The sequence below is a fragment of the Aegilops tauschii genome, chromosome 3, assembly GCF_002575655.3.
Source record: "Aegilops tauschii subsp. strangulata cultivar AL8/78 chromosome 3, Aet v6.0, whole genome shotgun sequence".
NCBI classification, from domain to species: Eukaryota; Viridiplantae; Streptophyta; class Magnoliopsida; order Poales; family Poaceae; genus Aegilops; species Aegilops tauschii.
Genome location: NC_053037.3, coordinates 141232112 through 141253338, shown reverse-complemented (window position 1 = coordinate 141253338; position 21227 = coordinate 141232112). Strand labels below are relative to the sequence as shown.

At 46.1% G+C, this 21227-nt stretch overlaps 1 protein-coding gene across 3 annotated transcripts; it reads right to left on the bottom strand.

Annotated features, from left to right (window-relative positions):
* Positions 1-5547: 5547 nt before the first annotated feature.
* LOC109739088 (myb family transcription factor RLI1) lies at positions 5548-13989 on the bottom strand. Of its 3 annotated transcripts, XM_073510172.1 has the most exons (7): positions 13401-13976; positions 13084-13300; positions 12872-12948; positions 12659-12722; positions 7236-7284; positions 5933-6002; positions 5548-5842 (listed from the first exon to the last, which is right to left on the bottom strand). In XM_073510172.1, the coding sequence occupies exons 1-7, from the start codon at positions 13896-13898 to the stop codon at positions 5618-5620; spliced, it is 1200 nt and encodes a 399-aa protein (XP_073366273.1). In that variant the 5' UTR covers positions 13899-13976; the 3' UTR covers positions 5548-5617. The 3 variants fall into 3 exon arrangements, with proteins under 3 accessions (XP_073366273.1, XP_020153757.2, XP_073366272.1); XM_020298168.4 differs by lacking the exons at positions 5548-5842; positions 5933-6002 and having other exon boundaries at positions 7136-7293; positions 12680-12722; XM_073510171.1 differs by lacking the exons at positions 5548-5842; positions 5933-6002; positions 7236-7284 and adding an exon at positions 10726-11890 and having other exon boundaries at positions 12680-12722; positions 13401-13989.
* Between the last annotated feature and the right edge of the window lie 7238 nt (positions 13990-21227).

Below are 21227 nucleotides of genomic sequence, written 5' to 3'. Positions count from 1 at the left end.
ATATTCCATGGCGCAAAAGTGCGCGAACGCAATCTCTATTGTCTTTTATATAAAATTTAAATAAAATCTCTACTATTTTAAAGGGAGTTTTTTAGGTAATCGTGTACTATGTCATTAAACCCAAAGTGAGATTACATGAACCCACACAGGTACACACGATGGAACCTCTAGACACACGTAGACATAACAACTATCCCAAAAACTTTGCGGAGAAGTCCAGAAGAAAATAGAATTACAAAAAAAGTCCCTTGAGCTTGCTGCACAAACCAAAACCAACGGCCATCTCCAACCCCAAACGTCGCCGGAGAGACAGGAGAAGAACCTCCGTCAGCATAGCCGGGAGGGCACCATCATCGTTAGGGTTTTGTGAACCGAAGACCACGCGGCGGGCACATAACGTTGTGGCATGTCGGCCGGGGTCGTCCGTGTGCCTTCCCAACCTCAGATCCCGCGTCGCACATCGATAAAGTCGAGAGAGACCACCAGATCCGTCGTCCTTGCGCCTCTATCCGTGCTCCCGGCAAGCCATCTTGTCCCACGAGGCGACGCCACCACCATGGGCAACATCCATCCTCCTAACATGAACCACACTACTCCTTGACCGCGTTAGAGACCACGCCACATCGGCGAGGACAGAGCATGAGGACGCTAACCTCCAAAGAAATCACCACCCCGCCGCTTTGTCGCCGACATCCAGAAGATCTAATCCCGCCGATTCGAAGAACTGACGAGCAAACGACGCAAACGACTCCAAGACACTGCTGTGAGAGACACAACGAGTATGGGATTGGATTCACAGCAAAATTATTCTCCGGTGCGCCACTCCCACCATCCTAACAACACACCTAGACAACCCTATCCTTACATGCACTACAAAATTTGCTCTATTAAGTGATAAAAACCCTGGTGGCGAAACAAGAAACGTCGTAAAATCATTTTCTGTGACGGTCCACCGTCACGAGGTGTTTCTTCCCGGGGCAACGCCCTCGTCAACTTTGGCGACGTTCTGGCCTGAAATTCCACGATGCTTTTGAGCATCACTAAGCATGTCCATTTTGAGAGACGGTTTGTAGGGTCACAGAAAATGTTTCGTGTCACAAAAAAATTCGGCAGGTTAGAAAAATGATTAAAAATGGTGTGTTGATGTTCAGAACGTAGTACCTTATAAAAATTTTCCACTTCAGAGTTCATAACATATCTCATTCAAATTTTCAGGGTTTAGGGTTCAAATGCTTTTATTGAAATCGATTGATTATTTTTTCTGTGAAATAGAGATCAAGGCATTCGATGGGATTGTTATATTGCGCCATATTTTCTACTTTCGGGCCTCTTGTATCTGCAAACGAAGACAACACATTAGTGCCTAGATGTTGTGTTGAACACTACGGGCCTCTTTGATTTGCAGGATTTCCAAAATACATGAATAGAGTGAAATGTCATCTTCAATCGTTCATGATTAACATCTCAAAAAAATATGTATTAAAATCCTCAAAAGTTCCTTTAGACATCATAGTACATTTGTCATTGTAATCATGGGTAAAAGTATCAAAAACTTGAACTCTGTTGTGTAACAATTAATAGGAAAGGAGCATCACCTTGATGTATAGGTTCTCGGTGCACGGAAAGCATCTAAAGAATCTAACAACTTGATTCAGATCGGGACCGATAGATTGTAGTACCAAGACTTTCACTGTGCGCGGAGACGGGGTCAAGCTTGTGGGAATTATTTTTTGGATGAAGCCAAGCATAGATCAACAAAAAATAGATAAAATGTGATGTACAATAAGAAGGAGAAGAAGAAAACTGTTGTACCTGAACTGATATGGATCCAGTAACAAGTTCAAAGAATTCAGCACACGAATAGCCCAATACTGTCAATTTTGGTGCGTCAATGACCCTGCTTCTTGCTCGACCTTCTTTATCAAGTACAAACAATCTCTCAAGGAAAGGCCCATTCTCAATGACCATATCGTGAAACACCTCAACTAACCGATATTGCGGCACCAACAATGCACATAAATTGATGGACATTTGTCGAGGTGATATGGAGGCTATTGAACCCATCCATCACCTGAAGACGAAGGTACTCAAGAGTTATACAGCCACGGAGGAGGCGCTCCCAATCCTCCTTCGAGATGCCGACGCCCATGAGTTCTAGGTACTCTAGTTTAGGGAGATGAAGAGCAGGTGCGACATTTATCTGGGGGAAAATCAGCGCATGAACCTAGCGCAGCGCAAAGTGTGCGCGAGGTGGAGCGCGGACGACGGCAGTGAGCGCAGATGTCCAGCTTGAAAGCTGAGCTCCTCGAGCTGATCTAGGGCGGGTGATACACTATGGTCCTTGGTATTTTTGTGCTTTCCACGTCAGACTGTCAGCGTTGAGGACTAGTTTGTGGCCTATGAGAAATGTCATTTACCATAGTGCTTTCCATGTATCGCAAACGCCACTGTGGGCGGCACTACATTAATGGAGCAAATGAGGTCAATTTGTTTCAAAGTGAGGTCAATTCGTATTAAAGCGAGTGATAGATTAGCTAGTTTTGCTAGAGTAGAAGATTTTTTAGGGGGAGTCACTCATCTTTTATTCAAGTTCTACAAAAGGTTCGATACAAACAAAATCGGGCGGATCAACAGCTACATGTAGCGCCCCAAATTTAAAGTAACAACAATTAGCTAGACAATGAGCCTCCCAATTTTTGTCCCTCTTCTCATAATCGAAAATGCAGACTTCAAATTCTTGCATTTTCTCTTTGATGTCATCAATTACCAACGAGCTTGCACCCATATAAGGACTCTTCAGATGTTGTATCGTAGCCATGCAGTCCGTTGCTGCTTGAACCTTTTTATGCTAAGGTCTGAAGCTAGTGCAAGAGCTTCATTCAATGCCAAAGTTTCAAAAAATTCTGGAGTTGTCGGATCTTCCAGTACATCTACTGAAGCTCCTTGGAACACATCATGCAGGCCCTGCAAATAGCAGCAAAGGCACCAATTTCTCCTTGTTTTGACATAGCTGCATCGACCATTATCTTTGCACATCCCTGCCTCGGTGGTTTCTGGATTCTCCTACCTCCTTCCCCTCCAGCAAATGATTGGGTTACCGATGATGTTTTTTGAGTATCCAGGACCAAAGTCGGGTATTCTAGATATCTTACAATAAAGTTGTAAGTTAACAAGGAGGGCTGATATTCCTACTCATGAATAACTTTACGTCGTGCCCACCATATTGACCACACAGTCACCAGAATCTTTATGAACTCTTTCTCTCTTGTGGTCTCCATCATTTCCCATAGCCACAATCTTGCATTTGGAATGTTACAAATGATCGAATGCTCAACCAATTACTCATCTAACAGACACCAAACATACTTTGCCATGTTCTAGTTTGTAAGCGCATGTCTTCAGTCATCTGTTGCTCCATTGCAGATTGGACACACCTCTGAATCAATCATATTTCTATGGTATTTAACTGATTCAGTTGGAACAAAGTTACGAGCTAAACGCTAAGCAAATTGCTTGATCAGTCCTGGTTCTTTAATCCTCCATAGCTTCTTCCACTCACTATGACCAGTTCTCACATTAGAGGTCATTGAGCGGTCCTCAAGCCAATCTTCTCTCCTCTTCTTTGTTTCCATAAGTATCCTATAGGCCGATCGAAAACTGGATATACCACTTTGCTCATAATGGCATACCCATGCATCCTTCGTGTTGCGTGTGGTCAGCGGAATTCCAAATACAACTGACGCATCTAGTGGTTGCAAATGTTGTATAACCAGTTGTCTGTTACAACACTTAGTAGCGTTTTCTATCAGCTCGCTCACCATGAAAGGGGGATCACAGTTCTTCGGTGCAAAGTACGCAGCGTATCATCACGTGGTAACGAGTTATCTTCCCATATCCTTATTGTTCTCCTGTCTCCAATTCGCTTTACCAACCCATGTTTTAGCACCTGCAATCCTGCATGAACCGCATGCCAGACCTGAGAAGGTGCATTGCTCAGTTTGGCCTGTAACTCATCCCCGTGGGGGTAGTATACTCCTGTTAAAATTCTTGCGCTCAATGGATTGGGATCCTGCAGAAGCCTCCACCCTTGCGTGACGAGCATGGCGAGGTTAAACAATTCCATACCTTGAGAATCTAATCCCTCTTGGCACTAGGCATAGTAAGTTTATCCCATGAGACACATGCTACTTTTCTCTCTCCATTCTTGCCGCCCCAAAAACATTTCCTCAATATTGTATCGATTTGCTAACATAAGCCTCTTGGTAGCAAGAAACGTGACATAGAGAACGTTGGCACTGCCTAAGCCATCGATTTAATCAACACTTCTTTCCCTGAATCCGCCATACATCTTTCAATCCATCCCTTCACTTTGGTGCAAAGTATATCTTTTATGTATTTGAATGTTCTATATTTTGACTTCCCCACGTCAGATGGTAGCCCCAAGTACCTCTCAGATAATAATTCATTTGGCACATCAAGAATTCCTTTTATCAAAGCTCTTCGGTCATTTGGGCACCCCTTGCTGAAAAAATACTAGATTTTGCAAGGTTTACCCGCTGCCCTGAAGCATCACATTACTGTTGAATGATACTCTTTATTAAATTTGCCCCACTCTCATTCTCCTTGAACATCAACAAGCAATCGTCCGCGAATAGCAGGTGGTAAACCGGAGGTGCATTCGGTGCAAACACAACTCCATGGGTATCCTCTTCTAGCCCCCTAGCTCGCAACAAATAAGAGAGACCCCCCGCTGCCTACAGAAAGAGGTACATAGATATTGGGTCACCCTCCCGGATCCCCCTAGTTGTGCAAAATTCATTCAACTTGCCTCCATTCAGAAGAACATTAAACTTGACGGTGGTCACACATTTTATAATGTTTTCTACCCAAGCAAAATAAAAGCCCAATTTAATCATGACAGCCCTCAAATAAGTCCACTTCATCATATCTACTGTCATGGCACAATAATCATTGTTCTTACTCCTCTTCCTCTTCATAAAATGCAAGCACTCGTAAGCTGCAATAACATTGCCTATAATGAGCCTCCCTGGTACGAACACGGACTGCAGGTGAAATTATCTCCGATAAAATTCTCTTTAACCGATTAGCATAAACTTTTGAGATAATATTGAAGATTACATTACATAAGTTTATAGGTCAGAATTGAGTGAGGGGAAGTTGGATGGGATACCATTGGGATCAAAACAACGAACGTCCTATGTATTACCTTCGGAGACTCTTCCACTGGAGTAGAAGGTCGCACTATGACTTATGGCCCCGTGGAGATTTTGGAGTTTGTCCATGACGATTGTAAGGACCTTGTGGTAGAGTAATACAAGTATTACTTCCGGCAGAAAAAAATTATGCGAAACTTTGTTAGGAAAATCAAAACTGTGATTTTGACCTCAATTAGTATAGGCAAAGGCACTACTTTATGCACGAATCTCCGTGGTAGCTTTCAAGCGCAGGATACCAAGATAGAGGCCACCATGTGTCAAACGTTTGCGTCCACAATGCAGAGATATCTTTTCTTTTCTTTTGGAAAGATCCAGCGTAGCTGGCATTTCATTGGATTAGCAGAAAGCAATGGTAACAAAACATGGGGGTGATCCGAAGATCAAGGAGTAAAAGACGTGAACACATCTTCGTCAGAGGAGTTGCTGCCATCGCCGAACGGGAGGTGCAGGTTGTCGAACGCGTTGTCATCTTGGCCACTCACCGGGGAGCCATCGTCCACCTCCTGTGGCTCCGTTGCATTCCTGCTCTCCTTGAGATGATCTTCCACCATTTTCTGGAGTACCTTGCCCTGCGCCTCTATCCTCAGCTGCAGATCTCGCTGCATCTGATCGAGAAGCAAACGGAAGCACAGGAACAACATAATTGGGTTAATCATGTTGGTGTGCATTACATAAATAAACAATTGCGAGAGAACCTTAAGCTGCTTGCCGAGGCGTCTCTGCATGACGTGTTGAACGCGTAGCGCTTCTGTGATGTGCATTCCACTACGAGAGGTGTCACCATTAGTTAGCTCATGCCTGTACTAGACTTCAGATGAGATGGATTTACAGCAAAGCCGGTTAGTGAAAAGTAGCACTACCTCAACCGTTCCTATATTTGGCCATGTTTATAGAAAATTATATCCACACAGCTATGACACGAAATAAATAAAATAGGACGCCGATAACTCTCACACGTGTGACATACTAGACATCCGTCCACACATCGTGTGTGACATGAGCAGAAGGCAGTCCACACGGGCTCTGTGTGGGCGAACATTAGAATTGCCTACACGTGTGGGCGAAGCTACTTTGTGCCACACGCCCAACAAGTACTACTCATCTTCACCCCGCGCGTGTGGCATGAAACAAAAATGTCCACACGTCCTGCCGCAACTACGTTAGGTATCCCGCGGGATGACGATTTAGTTGCCATCCGGGATGGCAGATGTAGTTATCCGGGATGACAAATGTAGTTGTAAAAGCATGGCAACTCTATCTGTTTTGATTAACTATAGTTGCCATGTCTAATTTATGGCAGTTGCCGCGTGTAATCAAACTATAGTTACCGTGTGTGATTAATTACTTGTCACATATGGTCAAACAGTAGTTGCCATGTGTGTTTACCTAGTTGCCACGTGTGGTCCAACCATAATTGCCATGTATGGTTAATCACAATTGTCATGTGTATTTATTTAGTTGCCACATACGCGCAACTGCAGTTGCCGTCTAGCAATGAATCATAATTGCGATGTGTGTTTATCTAGTTACCACGTACGCGTAACTGCAGTTGCCATCCAACAACCTATGAGTGCTGTGTGGGCGAAAAGCAGTTCGCCCACACGTGAGTGGACTAGGTGACTGTGTGGGCAGAAACTAGTTCGTCCACACAGTGCAGCTGGCAAATTACGTGTTGCGTGGCGTGTGAGCGAACTCTCCAACGCCCACACACCAGCCCCGTCCTACGTGGCACGCAAAATCCGCCTCAATGTGTAAAGATTCGTGCAAACTCGACTGGACGGTGATCCACGCGTATGGGCGAGTTGCAAAACTGCCACACGTGTGGGCGTTAGTATTTTTTATAAAATATGAAAAATACATTTTAGGAAAAAACTAATAGTATTGTTTTGGTGTTGTAGACATTGCTATCTTTCTCTATAAACTTGATCAAACTTAGAGAAGTTTGATTTCCCCAAAAAATAATATACCATATATTCTTTAATTCATAGAGTAGTATACCTTTTTAGGTTCAGTTCCTGCATGTCGTCACCCGCGGCCCTTTTCTCCACTTGTTTTGCTGCCCTCAAAAGAATGAAAAGATTTGTCAGTTGGTGGTATCATCGATAGTGAAAGAAAATTAATTTGTTATAATAAGGGTAATAAACGAAAAATTACAAACAAAACCAAGTCATGGCATAGAGGATATAGTATTATTTACTCCCTCCGTCCTCATAATATAAGAACATTTTTACACTAAATGCAGTGTTAAAAATGTTTTTATATTATGGGACGGAGGGAGTATCATATAATAATACTATTTATAGAGCCATATACATTTTGGTTGTCATCTGCTAATTGCATGGATTCAAAAATGTTACTCGAGTATAATTTCTTGCCGAGGGAATCTCGAAGTGATCTGTTCTCTTTGTACTTCAACAACTCGCCGAGGTTGCTTTCATTGGAAGAACACATGTCTTGTCTTTAAGAGCACAACAACACTTTTGCAGGGTTGTTTATAATTAGATTATGTATTCACTAATATAGTGCAACATGATGAGGAACCTATATGAGCTCTTCCTTAGTATCATTATACTCCCTCTGTAAATAAATATAAGGCATTTTAGATCATTACCTTTGTAAACAAATGTAAGACGCTTTGGATCACTAAAGCGTCTTACATTTGTTTACAGAGAAATAGTTATTTATAAAAGATATAATTGATGTACAAATTATCTTAGGAAGTAAGCTTGATTTATGGAAAAAGATGGCACTATGGATACTTCTTCCCAAGTATACTTATTTGATGTTGCATCTTTGCTACTTCATTTACCTTTTTACCATAAATATTGTATAGGCTTAATTCATTTGTTGTCTTTACTACAAGAACATTTTTTAGTGGAGAAAAGGATGGCTTTGTTGATATGCATGGGCTATGCTTTCGACCTTATACTTGGTCCGGGTCATTGTACTTTACTTAGTGTGTACACTATAGGATGATCTCCTATATGCTTGTGAATAGTTGGCTATATGCATCATGTCATCTGTGGAAGAAAGTTCCAAACTTGGAACAAGCAATTAGGAAGTCTTTTCAATGAAACCTTAAAATGTATTTACTTCCATGCTAAGATATTTTCTTAATTGCAATGCTATAAATATAATATCCTTTCCTGGAAAAGGCAATGCCTAGGAGCCGTTTAGGCACTAGGCAACAACCAAATGCCGCCTAGGACATATGTTGCAGTCTAGGCAGTTAACACAAGGAAATGTCCATTCAAGCAAAATCGTACCATGTTGCATTGACCAGAAAATGGGCCACATCCCAACAACAATAGCTAATATTTTACTCATTTACACGATATGCACATATAATACTCAAAATACACCCCTAGTACTCAAAACTGCATGACCACCTAGGCCATTCTTAGGGTGCTTAAGCGCTAGGTGATGGCCAACAGCCCCGCCTACGCCTAACACCTTTTCCAACCTTGGTAATATCGATGGCCATGTTTGAGAGAAAAATAGGACATAGTAATATGGTGTTCTGTCAATTTCACTTAGTTGTGAGCTTAGCTTGTTGCCCTAATCATGTAACACTTAGCTTAAGTGTATATGCTACAACCAAACTTAGCTTTCTTTGTGATATGACGGTTGTATATCATTTTTTGCCCACTTTAGCTGATTGTCAATCATTTGCTCAATCACTTGCAGGATGCATCGACGATGACACGGTGCAACCAGAGGATGTGGTGTTGCGAGCTGGTAGTAGGTGCAAGCAGAAGAGGTGGTGCTGCTGCTGCTGGCACCATGTTTGTGTCAAGGAGGTGGTGCTAGCCGGCAATTTCTTGTACTGTTTTTGTGATATATCATCACCGAGGGTGGCCATTGAGTATGAGTGCCAGCCATAGTTGTGTCACCACTAATGTAGCTTCCGCCCGCCATTGGTAGTTATGTTACCACTAGCCAAAAGTTACTAATGGGATGCGCCCTTAGTGTCAACTGATTCTTGGCCAATCACTAATAAGCATTTTCATTGTAGTGTTAAAAAGACAAATTGTGTGTGTGTGAAATAAACCTTTTTGGATGGGTGGTATTAGGCTCGTAAAAATACAATGTATTTGTATTGTACTCATATGAACAAGCACACGATGGGCTCTCATTTGGTCCTTTTCCCTCTCCTTCTCATTTTCATTAACAATATCGAAAGGTTTCCCGACTCTTGCCCTTTTCTCCTCGGACAATGGTACCAGTCAAAATGGGTTGGGGGCGGATCTCGGGTAGTTCTTTTATATATTTGTAATCTAGGAGTTGCCTTATGGCATTTCGCACACTACCATCTCTAGCCCTACCATGGAGTTCATCGTTGGTGTTCTCATCAAGTGGTTGTTCCCTCTACCAATTTCCATGGTGGAGAGACAACTATAGGAGGAATCAATTCTTGGAGGCTCCTTAAATAAGCCTAGTGGATGCTAAAGCTTTTCCTTCTTGTGTTCGTGGTGGCGAAGAGGGAGATCCGGCAGTAAGGAGGTCTGATGTTCTTTGATTTGTCTTGCTCATCAGTGGGTTATCAAGTTGGCTTTGTTGTTCTTCAACCCTCATGGTACATCGTGCCGACTCTAGCCACCAGAGTTTGCGGATCCAAAGACCATATGTCTTCGGTGCATAGTGCGGCATGATGGGGCTAATCATAGGCCACTTGGCGTCATCATGTCGACACCCTTCGCCTCCTTGTTCAACCTCCAAATGAGGATACCTCATTCCCCTTACCTCTTGTGGAGTTCCTCTCTGCAAAGGTGTTGAACTTTGGCCAAGGCCTGGCGGCAAGGTGAAGTTTGTTGGAGCAAGCATTTAGTTGCTTCTAGTGAGGTTGACAATGGTGCAAAACCCGATCACGTTTGTAAAGCTTTACAGGAGGGTCTCTCTGCATAAGGGAAGACCCCCAATTATATTTTCTTTTTCTTAAAGGTCCTTCTATGGACTATGTTGTGACAACTTTTATTAAGTAATGCGAAATTTTGGGTCCTTCGGGACCCTCCTATTGTTCCTAGAAAAAGAACAAGCATGAAAACTGACTATTAAATAATACAGGTGTCAAGCATTCCATGCTTTCATGAATATCTCTCACTTAACAAAAGCAAAGATTATGTCTTATGTTCCTCTCATTCGTCCTCCCTCTCCATTCCGCATTTAGCCCCTATGTTTGTGTTATGTCACAAAGAAATCTCACTAACTATTTTGAAAATCACCCTAATTATCCACCCACGTCTTATTGGCTTCAAAAATATTACCGTGTTTTATTTGGCAGTGAAATTCAATTTTTATTACACCACATTACAAATAAATGGTAGGTAAATCGTGATGATTAGGTACAATATATATAGGCGCCCCTTTTGCAACACAAAGAAATCTCTAATATTATAAAACAGTTTTGCTAAAGCACATCTAGACGTGTCATAAGTATTGCACATCTAAGTCCTATGTCATTGATCTTACGTGAAGATTCGTGTGGATATTTTCTTTTTCTTTTTTCTTTTCCTCTTTGTGTTTAATTCACTCATTTAGATGTGCAATAACTAGGGCACGTCTAGATGTGTCCTAGACACACCCAAAAACTCATTATAGAACTCATTAATTTTAGAACTATGGAATTTCAAAATATATTATTTTATGAAAGTTCTAGTTTTAGGAAAGCTTAGCATCCAAATATTTCGTACATGGTTTAATAAATTAGCCTGAATTTCTACTAAATAGTAATGAAAATTAATTTAATCAGGTTTAACCACCAAAAAGTTTGACTACTGCTGCAAAATTCTGACAATTAAAATAAATTATATTACACAATATGTTGCATAGAATATAACCGCAAATATAAGAGCCACATCAGCAGCTTGGTAAACAAGTAAATGTTTTACCAGATGGTGCCCCGCAATTGTTGCTGGATTGTTGTATTATACACTTCAATGAAATTTGGTTGTATGGAACATGGATATTTTAAGTAATTAATAATATGATACGTAAAACTGAAAATATATTTTGTGAATGTTCGCAACACATGTGTGCACAAACCCTTAAAAATAAATGCAAAATCTAAACACACATAGAGAAACATAAAAGACAAATCCATATGTGAATAGTGTCTATTCATGTTTTTGTCTTCTTCCCACTATTCATTTTGAGCTGTCTCTTTAGTTTCTCAATGTGCATTATGAAAAAAATTAGGGGCTGTAGACAAATATCTTGTGGACAATCACATTTTTCTGAAATTCTTAAAAAAATTAGATGTGATTTTTAATTATTGGGAACATGAGAGCATGTGAAGAGGGATATCACCTAATATTTACCCGTGCGAACAGAAGAGGTGTTTGCATTTACAATCGAATGGAAACAATATTACCCATTCAACTCACAGGTATGTAATTTACATTTCTATGAAATCCTCTTATAGATCCTAAAAAAAGGGGAGGGGGGGGGGGGGGGGGGGGGGGACTCTTACCTAATGATTAGCCAAATAACATTTGAAATGAAGGGCCGGAGTTTCATTAGTAACTTTGTTCAATGGTAAGAAAACTACCACTGACGGGCCGAAGTACCATTGGTGGTGTCTTCATCTAAGTCACTTTATCGTGGCATCTGAGTGTAAACAAGTGGTGGACGATATCTCAAGAGGCGGCCAGTGGCTATACAGAGCAAAAATAAGCAAAATCAGATCTAGATCAACTCTTTTTTCTTGTAACTTCACTTTTGAAGGGCGTGCTGTAAATTACGAAGCTCATAGCTTAGCGAAGTTTGCTACTACTTTAGCTCAGGAGCATTATGTATGGCTTGGCCAGCCGCATGACCCAGTTTGTATCCCACTGTATGTCAAATTTGATCAATAAAAAGTAGCTTTTCCCCTAAAAAAACACTATGACTGTTCATGATGACCAAATAAAATCAGGTATTTGCTAAGCTAATAAATACTTATTTGGGCAGCCAAAGTCCATTTTTCGGTGTGTAATCACATTAGAAATCAACTAGCTGGTAAATCACGATGATCACCTGCGAAAAAATTGTGTCCGTGTTGCAATGCACGGGCAACTATTTAGTAGTATAAAAATCTGCAATTTTTAACCTGTGCCATCTCAGGGTTGTAAATTAAAAAATTGTAGTTTGTGAAAAGTGTAGTTTAAGAAAAAGCTTTGCATCCAAATATTTTGCAAATGGTTTAACAAATTAGCCTGATTTTCTGCTGCCAATTATAAGACGTAACGGAAATTAGTCAAACCAGGTCTTGACCAAAAAAAAGTTTGATTACGCTACTGTAAAGATATCACAAATAAAGATCGATGTCAAAAAAAAAAATTCTATACATGATATGCTGCGTATATTGATATAACCCCGTAAATATGCGAGCCACATCAACAGCTTAATGAACACTTTCACACAGAAAAAACAGCTTAATGAACAAGCAAGTTTTTTTTGTCTACCTTCGGATGACGACGCTAGCATGTACTTCGCCATGCGATATTTCTGCCACGAAACAAGAGAAAAACAAAGCGACAGTGGTGAATTACGGATCACATACGACCACTGGAAATAAACAGAGCACCTATTGTATTTAATAACACTACACAATTGTGCAAGAGGTATTCGGTCCCTAATCCCTATCATTACGGTACCTGTAGATGGCTCTTGATATGGAAGATTGTAATGCCATCTGAATTCATCAGCTTCTGGATCGCTCTCGGTGTCGTCCCTGCTAATGTCAAACGACGGCAAGAAGAAAGAAGGCAGAAGTGAGAAACAGCGTCGGGTCAGGCATGGCGACCGAGTGGCAACCGGCATTATTAAATCAAGAGCAGGCACAGTCGTGCCGGTTAAGAACGCTCACTATCGGCGCCACCGAGCTGGTTCACGCACTCCACGAACCGCTCGTGCAGGTCCTGCGTCCATCGGATCCGCGTCTTCCTCGGCGCGGTGCTGGATTCAGCAGCTGGCGCCCTGGCGGCGCCGTCGCCGACGGGGGTCACAGGCGCGTCCATGCAGTTTCCTGGCAGCGGCACCTTCTGGTTCTCCATCGCCGGGAGAATTGTGTCCGGCGCGGCCACCTGAAGTGTTCGGAGTACGAACAACCAACTCAAGATTTGCATCCCCATGATCATAGACACCCAAGAACGATTCAACAAAATTTAATAGTAGCACACTTACAAGAGGTGAGAACGAGCATGTCTTTGGCTCGCCACCACGAGACCAAGTGGTGGAAGCGTTGCTGAAGCTGAACAACCCATGATCCCTCTCTTGCTGCTGCTGCGGCGGCGGCGGCAGTGGCTGCTTGTGGAGTTGTGCAGGTGTTGTCTCCATTGCATCCCGCTGCGGCCGTGGCCGGCAGCGGTCGTTCTCCGACGACTGATACTGATAGTGCGTCCTGGCTATCGGCATCAGGAGCATTCCGAGGGGGTAGTCGAACAGGCTCTCGGCGCAGTCGAACGCGGCGTTGTCTGTGCCAAGGCAGCTCTGCGCGAGAGCCGACCACGGCGTGTAGTCCTCGTGCAGCCTGCAACCCGCGCAGTGCTGCTGGCTACTAGTAGCAGAATTCTCGAGCTCCTCCTGATGGAGCGACGACGATAGCTGCTGCGGCGACGAAGGATCGCAGAGCGCTGCCGAGCCGACGACGTCGCCGGGCGGCCTGAACTTCTTGGTGTTCATCTAGAGTACTAGAGCAAAATCTACTCTGAACAACGGAACAGAAAGAAGTTTGGCTCAGAAAACGAAGTGTGGCGAGGTCAGGACTCAGGACGATGGAAAAGAAAGGATTAACATCTCACCGCCGATGCTTAAATAGTGTGATGCAATGCAAGACTATTGGATCGGAGACGAAAGGGAGGAGCCCGAGTGCGCGAGGGCCCGGAAAACTCGCAGTGGCCGGCCTAGATTCCCATGGACGCGGCACACAGCATCATGGTACATGATGAGGACACCATGTACACAGACGCTCATGCTAGAAAACTAAGAGACGCTCATGGTCAGTTGACTGGAAATTTATTTTGGGTCAGTCAGTGTTCATATGCCGTTCAATTCTGATTAAACGAACAAAAAACAACCATATATATAACAAAAATCGACTGACCGGAAATTTGTTTCAGTCAATTTCCCTCACACTCCCTGCAAAAAAATATCACACAACTCAGATCATGCATTTTTTTTGGGTGCAGTTAGTTAGAAGGGAGAGAGGGATTTGGTGGAATAGTTCGTTGTATTGCTTGAGCCTTGTTGGCATATATATAGGAGTACATGATCTACTTGGAGTACAAGGCAAGCTAGAATATTTCCTAATCTAACCTATGTTTCCAATCTAATCAATGTACTCAACATCCCCTGCGGTCACAACGGCAGCGACGCAGACGGTGAGACTGAAAAAGAATCCGAAGGCACACCGACGGACAACCCCCCACACTCGTAACGGTCGATGTATCGCGAAGTCGTGGCTGGAGTGGAAACCGGCAAGGTTGCTCTAGCAAGGCGGTAGCCCTTTGTGCCGTTTGTCGAGGTAGCCGAGAGCGTATGGTGGTGGAGCCGTGGTCGAGGTAGCCATGCGAAGAATGCCGTGGTCGATGTCGAGTCGGGGTAGCCGGTGTCGAGGATATCGCCGTGGAGCCGCGGGTGCAAGGAGACGCCGAGTTATCATGGGCGCAGTGGTGTCGAGTAGGGGTGCGCCGGAGAGAAGACGGTGTTGACGAGGTGTCGCGCCGGGTGTGCCAATCCCAGGGACACGTCGTGGACGAAGGCATGCATCAGTGTAGCCAGTACCGGGCATGCGTAGACAGACGAAGAAGAAATTGACGAAGCGCCGCACCAGGCTTGCCAGGCCCGGGGACACGTCGTGGACAAAGGCACACACCGGTGTTGCCAGCACCAGGCATGCGTAGAGGAGGGACCTGCACCAGCTGTATGCCATGTCGAAGAAGTCGGAGGGGCTAGCAGAGAAGAACTCGACGACGGTTGCGGCGCCAATCGACGCGGGGCCGATGTCGCCCGCGGTTGTCGAAGTAGACGAAGTGGTCGGGGCAGATGACGGCGACGCTGGCGACGGGCTGGTGCTGGATGAAGACGAAGGGGGTGGACGGGCGGCTGCGACGGATATGGGGGTAGCGACGGCGGCGGCCGAAGAACAGCGGCGGCGGCGGCTAGGGTAGGAGCGGGGCGGCGATGCTCGAAGGAGGAGAAGAACCCGACAGCGTCATGAAGACCAACGCGGACGGTGGCATTCCCGCACCAAGGGAGGCGGCGCGGCGCGTACCACAAGAGGTCAACGCGCGGGGACGGCGGTGGACCACGGGCCGCGGCACTACGGCCCAAAGGGGCGACGGCGGGCAGGTCGGGGCGACGGTGGAAGACCTTGGGGCGGCGGCGGGGACCGCGGGCCGCGGCGCTACAGCCCAAAGGGGCGGTGGAGCACGGGTCGGTGCAACCGCGGGACCGCCTCAGGGCGGCGGCTGGGACCGTGTATTGCGGCACTACGACCCAAAGGGCGACGCAGCGGCGACGCGCGAGTCGATGCAGCCACGAGAAGAACCACGGGGCGGCGGCGCTGCGGCCCGACAGGGCAACGCAGCGGCGCTGAACTCGAGGATGATCTTCACGGGACTTGCGGAGGCGCGCGCAACCGACGGGCCAGATCGGTCGCACGGCGTAGATGAGACAGATCGCATACGCTCAGGTGATCATTCCAAACATCTGCGAAGTCGAAGCGTCCGCTCCTCGGTGTGCATTGTCGTCCGACGTAGCAGCACACGGCAACTTTTTTTGAGGCAAACACACGCTTTTTATTAAATCTCATGCAAAATGTTTACAGGTATGTTGACTGGATCGTATGGTAAATCTGTGGTATCCCCGACTCGACCGTACACTAATCATACACGCAAATATGTACGATCAAGTTCAGAGACTCACGGGAAGATATCACAACACAACTCTAGACACAAATCAAAATAATACAAGCTTCATATTACAAGCCAGAGGGCTCGAATACAAGCTCGATACACAAGCGAGTCAGCGGAAGCAACAATATCTGAGTACAGACATAAGTTAAACAAGTTTTGCCTTAAGAAGGCTAGCAGAAACATCAATGATCGAAGAGGCAAGGCCTCCTGCCTGGGACCTCCTAACTACTCCTGGTTGTCGGTGGGCTCCACGTAGTAGTAGGCACCCTCGGGGTAGTAGTCGTAGTCGGCGGGGGTGGCATCTGACTCCTGGGGTCCACCATCTGGTTGCAACAACCAGAAGGAAGAAGGAAGGGGGAAAAGGAGGAGCAAAGCAACCGTGAGTACTCATCCAAAGTACTCGCAAGCATCAGATCTATACTAAGTATGCATTGGTATCAGATTTAAGGGCTGTATCTGTGGACTGAACTGCAGGATGCCAGAATAGAGGGGAAGGCCTAGCCTATCGAAGACTAGCATCTTCAAGCAGCTCCAAGCGTCTTGCAGCATGTAGAAGAGTAAAGAATAGCAGTTTATAATTAACAAGCATGTTGTAGTATCAACGCCCAGAGATCCTTCCTCGACTCCCTGCGAGAAAGCAATCTCGGAGCCACATATCCATCACACATCTCAAGTATCCATTTCTAGTTATATAAGATCCGGATACAAGTCTGAACGTCCATTATCGAGGACACGGTATTCGAATATATATCTTCCCTGCAGGGGTGCACCACGTTTTCCAACACACTCAATCACTCTGGCCGGACACACCTTTCTGGGGTCAATGCCCGGCCTCGGAAGATCAACACGTCGTAGCCCTACCTAGGCTCAGCAGAGAGGTCCCCGCCGGTCTACATCCTAAGCACTCTGGGGTCTGGGCCCATCGCCCATTGCACTCCGGGTCGTTACGTGCAGGGCGGGTCCAGGCTCCACCACTACAGGATGGTGCCGGCCCAGCCGTGCCGCAATGCTGAACTGGACGTCTGACAAAGCTTCGGCTGATACTGCGACGTCGAGGCCCATAACTATTCTCGCGTGGTGGTTAGTGCGTAAAGGCCAAAGGCCAATTCAGAACAAATACCCAAACCTGTTAGTGCATTAACAATTAAAGTAGTGATGGCTGTCGGGACAAGTCCGGAGCTATCACCCCTCCTGGGTGATACCGCTAAACGGCCAGCCGCCACTGTCACATCGCACGGGTGCTCTCCGGGCCCGCCCGGCTTTAACAACGGTGTCAGTAAAGTCAAGGTAACTGTGTGTCCAGACATCAAGGAAGAAAACCCGAGGAATCACCCCCGGTGGATTCCACTCAATGTAATCGTCAAGGTGAACGTAAGAGGGACCACCCTCGAGGTTCACACTTGAGGTGTTGCACGACAGAGCTGTATCAGGAATGGTGAAAGAGGAAATCACCCTCGATGACCACGACCGAATAGCTACACTACAGAATTATCATCAGGAGTGCGTTATGAGGGACCACCCTCGGCACTCGATAGTAGCTCTGCAGGGTCGAGCAACAGAAGGGGCGTGATGTGATGTGAGGTGTCGGGCTCTGGTCGTCGATCACGTTGATCGAGTCGTCGATGATGAAGCAGGGGCAACAAGGACAAGGTGGAGGTCACTGATGGATCACTATCCAACCTATACTAAGCAGTTTAGGATAAGCAGGTAGATAACAATAGCAGGTACAAAAGCAGGCTATGCATCAGAATAGGAGCAATCAATAACAGTAGCAAAATCTAATGCAAGCATGAGAGAATGGAACGGGCGATATCGGGATGATCAAAGGGGGGGGGCTTGCCTGGAAGCTCCGCTGAAAGGGAAGAAGGGGTCGTCATCGACGTAGTCGATTACAGTGGCATCAGCAGCGGTCTCGGGGTTTAATGGAGAGAAGAGGGAGGAGAAACAGTAAATACATAGCAAGCAAGAGCATAACAGGGCAACAGGCAGAGCTAGACGTGTTCTAACGCGGGGCTACACAATATCGGCGAAGGGGGGAAACGTCCGGGAAAGCTTTCCCGAAGTTTGGCATTTTCGGACAGATGAAACGGAGGGGAAATGTTGCATGTTTGCTATGCTAAGGGCAGGTGGCGGACGAACGGACCGCGTATTCGGATTCGTCTCATCGTTCTGAGCAACTTTCATGTAGAAAACTTTTCCATCCGAGTTACGAATTATTTTCTATGATTTTCTAAAGTTTTAGCAATATTCTGAAATTGTTATTAATTCGAAATTAAATAGCTAAAATGCTATGTGTACCCAGCACAGGGTACACAAAAGTGCACCCAGTGGCTGACAGGTGGACCAGGGGGTCCCGGTTGACCAGTCAACGTTTGACTGGTCAACAGGGTGTGGGGCCCCCTGTCATAGACTATTTGATTATCTAACTAGTGTAATTAGTTAAACTAGGTAATTAGCCTAATTAAACCAGATTAAACTAATTAATTAATTAATTAATTAAATCATTATTATTATTTTAAAAACATATATTTTTTATCCCTTTTTTAAAGGGCAGGACGCTGGGCCCCAGCAGTCAGCGGCCCAGAGGCCTTTCGGGGGCATGGCTTACGTGTGCGGGCGTCGGGCGTAGCCCGCCCGAACACGGGGTGAGGCCGCTAGGCGATGGGGATGAGCAGGGCACGCGGGCAGCGGGACACCGGCGGCCAGAGGCGGGGCCGGCGGCAGCGCGGGCGAGGGTTGCACGGCAGGGAGCACGGGCCGGCGGAGCTGCAGCAGGAGGCGTCGCGGGCGGGAGCGGCGCGGGGCCGGCGCGGCGCAGGCGGGCGGCGGGGCGCGGCCGTCAGAGGCGACGGAGGTGGCGGCTGCGGAGGCGCGGGTGGGCGGCGGTCGGCTGTGATTGGAGGAGGCGCGGGCATCGGGCAGTGGCGACGGCAGGCGGGCAGCGACAGGGGAGGGTGCTGGGAGTCGTGGGCGGAGGCGGGCGCAGGTGCAGTGGCGGCGAGCGGGAGGACGGACGTAGCCGCTGGCCTGCGTGGGCGCGCGCCAGCCACAGCAGGCGCACGCGAGCGCTGGTAGGTGCGTACGATGGGGCATAGTATGGGTGCGGCCACGGCGACTTCAAGGCAATGGCATATGAGTACGGATCGAGACCGGGGCAAGAGGGGTTTGGGAAGGGAGCTCACAGCGAGCTCGGGTGCGTGGACGAGGAAGCCGGGGGTGGACCGAAGCGGTGGGTATCGACGACGGCGGCCGCCGATGTACACGACGAAAATGACGATGATGGCGAGCATACGGGGGCCCCCTGGTCCAATCCCATGGTGAAGACGAAGAAGGCGATGGTGGTGAAGTTCCTGGACATCTCCGGGTGGCTTGAGGTGCACGGTGGCCGCGTCAATGGCGATGGTGAGTCGACGACCGCGACGGACGTGTGTGGGGCAGAGGAGGTCGACTAGGCCGAGCACGAGGAAGGGAGATGGGGGCGCGAGGGGGGGAGGGATTAGGGTTAGGGCGTCGGGGGGGTGCACGGGGTTTTGTAGGTGAGGGAGGCACCGTGGATGTCCGGCGCGTGGCCGGTGGCCATGGCGATGGCCTCCACGATCCCCCTCTCGTGAACAGGGGAGAGAGGGGGGTTATGCGCAGGTGGGCTGGCCTGGCCAGTTGGCTGGGCCAAGGCCCAGTGAGGGGGGAAGGTGGTTTTGTTCCTTTTATTGTTTTGCTTTTATTTATTTCTTTTTACAGTTTTAGTTTTCTTTTATTTTTGAATAGCAAATAGCTTTATAAAATATAGGAAGAGCACCTAAATTGGTTTTACTAATTATACCACTGCCACATTTAGTTTGAGGTTTAAATAAAATAGTTTAGCATTTTTATAATTTTAAAAGCATTTAATTTATTATTTTAGCCACTATTTTAATTATTAAAGGGCATTAAACCACTTTATAAAAATGTTGGTTCAGCACCGTAATTGGTCATGGAATATGTTCCACACTTTGAACATTTTTGTTTGTATGTTTGAGAAATTTCAATTTTGGGCTTTAATTTGAATTTGAGTTCGAACTAAGATTCGGATCAAGCGACGATTAGCAACAGTAATGTGATGACCTGGCATCATTAGCAGGTGATTACTATAGCCTAATTATCCGGGCGTCACAAAATCAAGCCAAACGTGTCGCCCAATACCTGATGAAGAAGTGTGATTTGCGAGGCTGTGCGCCTCAAAATTACAAGTTCTACTTTCAAAAGTAAAAAAGCGACTTGTAAAAGTTGTTTGCCTTGTTTGAATCTCTTGAATAATCGCACTGTAGCTTGCATCGGAGCCTTTCTTGATATCTTCCACCAATCCCTGACAATCAGTGGCCAAATGGAACTTTGGGAGATTGAGGTCATCAGCTAGAGAGAGACCTTCTCCACATGCCAATGCTTCCAGTTTAGATGGATCGGTCACATTTGCCACAACTAAGACAGAAGCCCCCAAGTAATCGCCATGTTCGTTCCTGCAGAAGGCTGCTGCCGCGCCAACACTACCATTCCGTGAGAAGGCACCGTCAACATTTATTTTTGCATGTGTCGGACTGGGATGGATCCAGTGCCTCCTCGTCTCGCTGCTACCTGAAGATGGTTGCACCCGAGTAGTTCTAGCTTCCGATGTTCCTAGTTCGAAGAGGTAAGACTCAACGAATCGAGAGATTTGCACGGGGATCTGAAAAATGCTATCATGGATTGCTTTGCGCCTCGCCGTCCAGATGGCCCACAATGTAATGATCATCCTTGTAAACTCCTCCTGTGACCAGGTATCATGCATGAAGAACAGCCACTTTTTGGCATGAGGCTCGCTACATAAGATCATATGTTCAGTCACACTTGCATCTGACAATGCCCAAGTACATCTTGCCATTGTGCACTCCATCAGTGAGTGGCGCCATGAATCAACACAGCCACACAACATGCATGTACTCGACGTTGCTATTTTCCTATGATGCAGGACATCTGCCGAAGGTATTGATTGATGAGCAAAGCGCCAAACAAAAAATTTCAGCTTAGACAGAATCGATAGTTTCCATAGTTTTGTCCAAGTCCTTGTTGTCTGCACTGAACT